The sequence below is a fragment of the Sinocyclocheilus grahami genome, unplaced genomic scaffold (genome assembly GCF_001515645.1).
Source record: "Sinocyclocheilus grahami isolate Dianchi unplaced genomic scaffold, SAMN03320097.WGS_v1.1 scaffold7250.1, whole genome shotgun sequence".
Taxonomy (NCBI): Eukaryota; Metazoa; Chordata; class Actinopteri; order Cypriniformes; family Cyprinidae; genus Sinocyclocheilus; species Sinocyclocheilus grahami.
The window spans coordinates 3,049-4,692 of NW_015511366.1; the positions used below are offsets into that span (position 1 = coordinate 3,049).

The 1,644-nt window shown below is 36.7% G+C and overlaps 1 protein-coding gene across 1 annotated transcript in view; it reads left to right on the top strand.

Annotated features, from left to right (window-relative positions):
* Positions 1–241: 241 nt before the first annotated feature.
* Positions 242–1,644, top strand: part of LOC107577792 (dysferlin-like) — a gene marked incomplete at both ends in the record, with an annotated part of 2,738 nt that continues 1,335 nt past the window's right edge. Inside the window, 2 exons of the mRNA XM_016263826.1 lie at positions 242–356; positions 536–741. Coding sequence (XP_016119312.1) covers positions 242–356; positions 536–741 — 321 coding nt within the window. The remainder of the gene's footprint in view (positions 357–535; positions 742–1,644) is intronic.

The following is a 1,644-nucleotide window of genomic DNA, read 5'->3' on the forward strand; positions in this document are numbered from 1 at the left end:
TTTTCAGCAGTCTTCAGTGTCACATGACCCTTCAGAAATCATTCTGATTTGCTGCTCAGGAAACATTTCTTCTTATTATCAGTGTTGAAAACAACTGTGCAAATAGCAAATATTTATTTTTGGAATTAGATTTTTGTTGCAGATTTTTACATTGTTGTTGCATCATTGCAAATCTTGTGCTCTTTTCTTCAGTCTTTCTGAGAAATGTCAAACCATCTTCAATCTGTTTTCCCTCTTCCAGGCCACAGTAACCCTGCAGGTTTCCTACATCCCTCCTCCAGGGATGGCTCCCATCTTCCAGCCTCCTCCACAACCAGAGGCCCAGCACACCCCAGTGGAGCTGGACACAGTTACAGGTCAGTCTGCTAACACAGAAAATACAGTAGCTCCCATTCATACACACATGTACTGTGAGATCCCTTTTAAAAGATGCCTAAATTTGATTTCACTAATACGGTATTTGTCAACTGAGGGCTGCATCAATATGATTACACATTTGTGTGATGTGATTAATCTGACTTGTGTATACATGCAGTTTTTTCTATGGATGAGGAGGACACTGAGAGCATGCTGATGATGGAGGTGGTGGAGGAGCCTGAACCGGTTCCAGGAACCCAGGGTCAGGACACCGGGGCCCCTACAGCACCACCCAAAAAGGCTCCACCGAACTTTAACCATGGCCAGAAAAAGAAACGCCACAGCAACAAATCACCCCTGTCCGACAAACCCCAGGACCTCCAGGTGTGTATGTGTGTGTATATCTATGTTTGTGTGTGTATGAATCCACAGTTTGCTTTGTCGTGTCATGTGCCACCTTATTTCCTCAAATAACCTTTTTTTTGTATATCTCTGTCAGTCAGTCATTATGCTACAACAAAAATGGCTTGAAAATAAGATGTAATAAGGGGATTAATAGTGGTTAATTATATTTATCTGTATTAAATGTCAAACCCTGTCCACTGGATCAAATGTTTATGCTATATGTCTGCTTTAAAAAATAGGGCCATCTTGTGGCAATACAAAGTAGGTGAAGTAAGTCAAAAATGTATTTTGGCTTCAAACTGGTTTATTTGCACCAGGCAAGACAATGTATTCTACATGTTAATTAAACAAATGTCTGAGCATTGTTTTCTAGAATAGATCCAAGAATAACAAAAAGTTTAATTTGGATTTGAAGAAAATAAGTTTCCAAATATATTTAAGCCATTGGTTCTCATCTCAGCTGAAAGATTTGTGGAGAAAAATGCTAAATGCTAAATAAATAAATAATAAAATCCAACAAACAAAACAATCTATCGTTAGACAGAAAAATAAATACCTTAATGAGGAAGGAGAAAATGCTTCTTTTTTCGTTTCTTTTTGATGTTAAAAGCTGTGCATCTAATCAGACTCTTGGTATAAAATAATTTGTCATTTGGTAGAGGCTTGCTGAATTAGGCAGATTCCAGCATAAAGATGACATGTCCTTGATGATTTATATTAAGTATAATAATAATAAGAAGAACAATAATAGTAAAAATGTATATAGATGGATAATAGGTGGTTATATCCAAAGATGCTTTAATTTCCTATTTAATAATGTCATCATCAATGACTGTATTTCTAGAAACATGAATTCAGTGTATGTTAAATTTAGGTACGGCT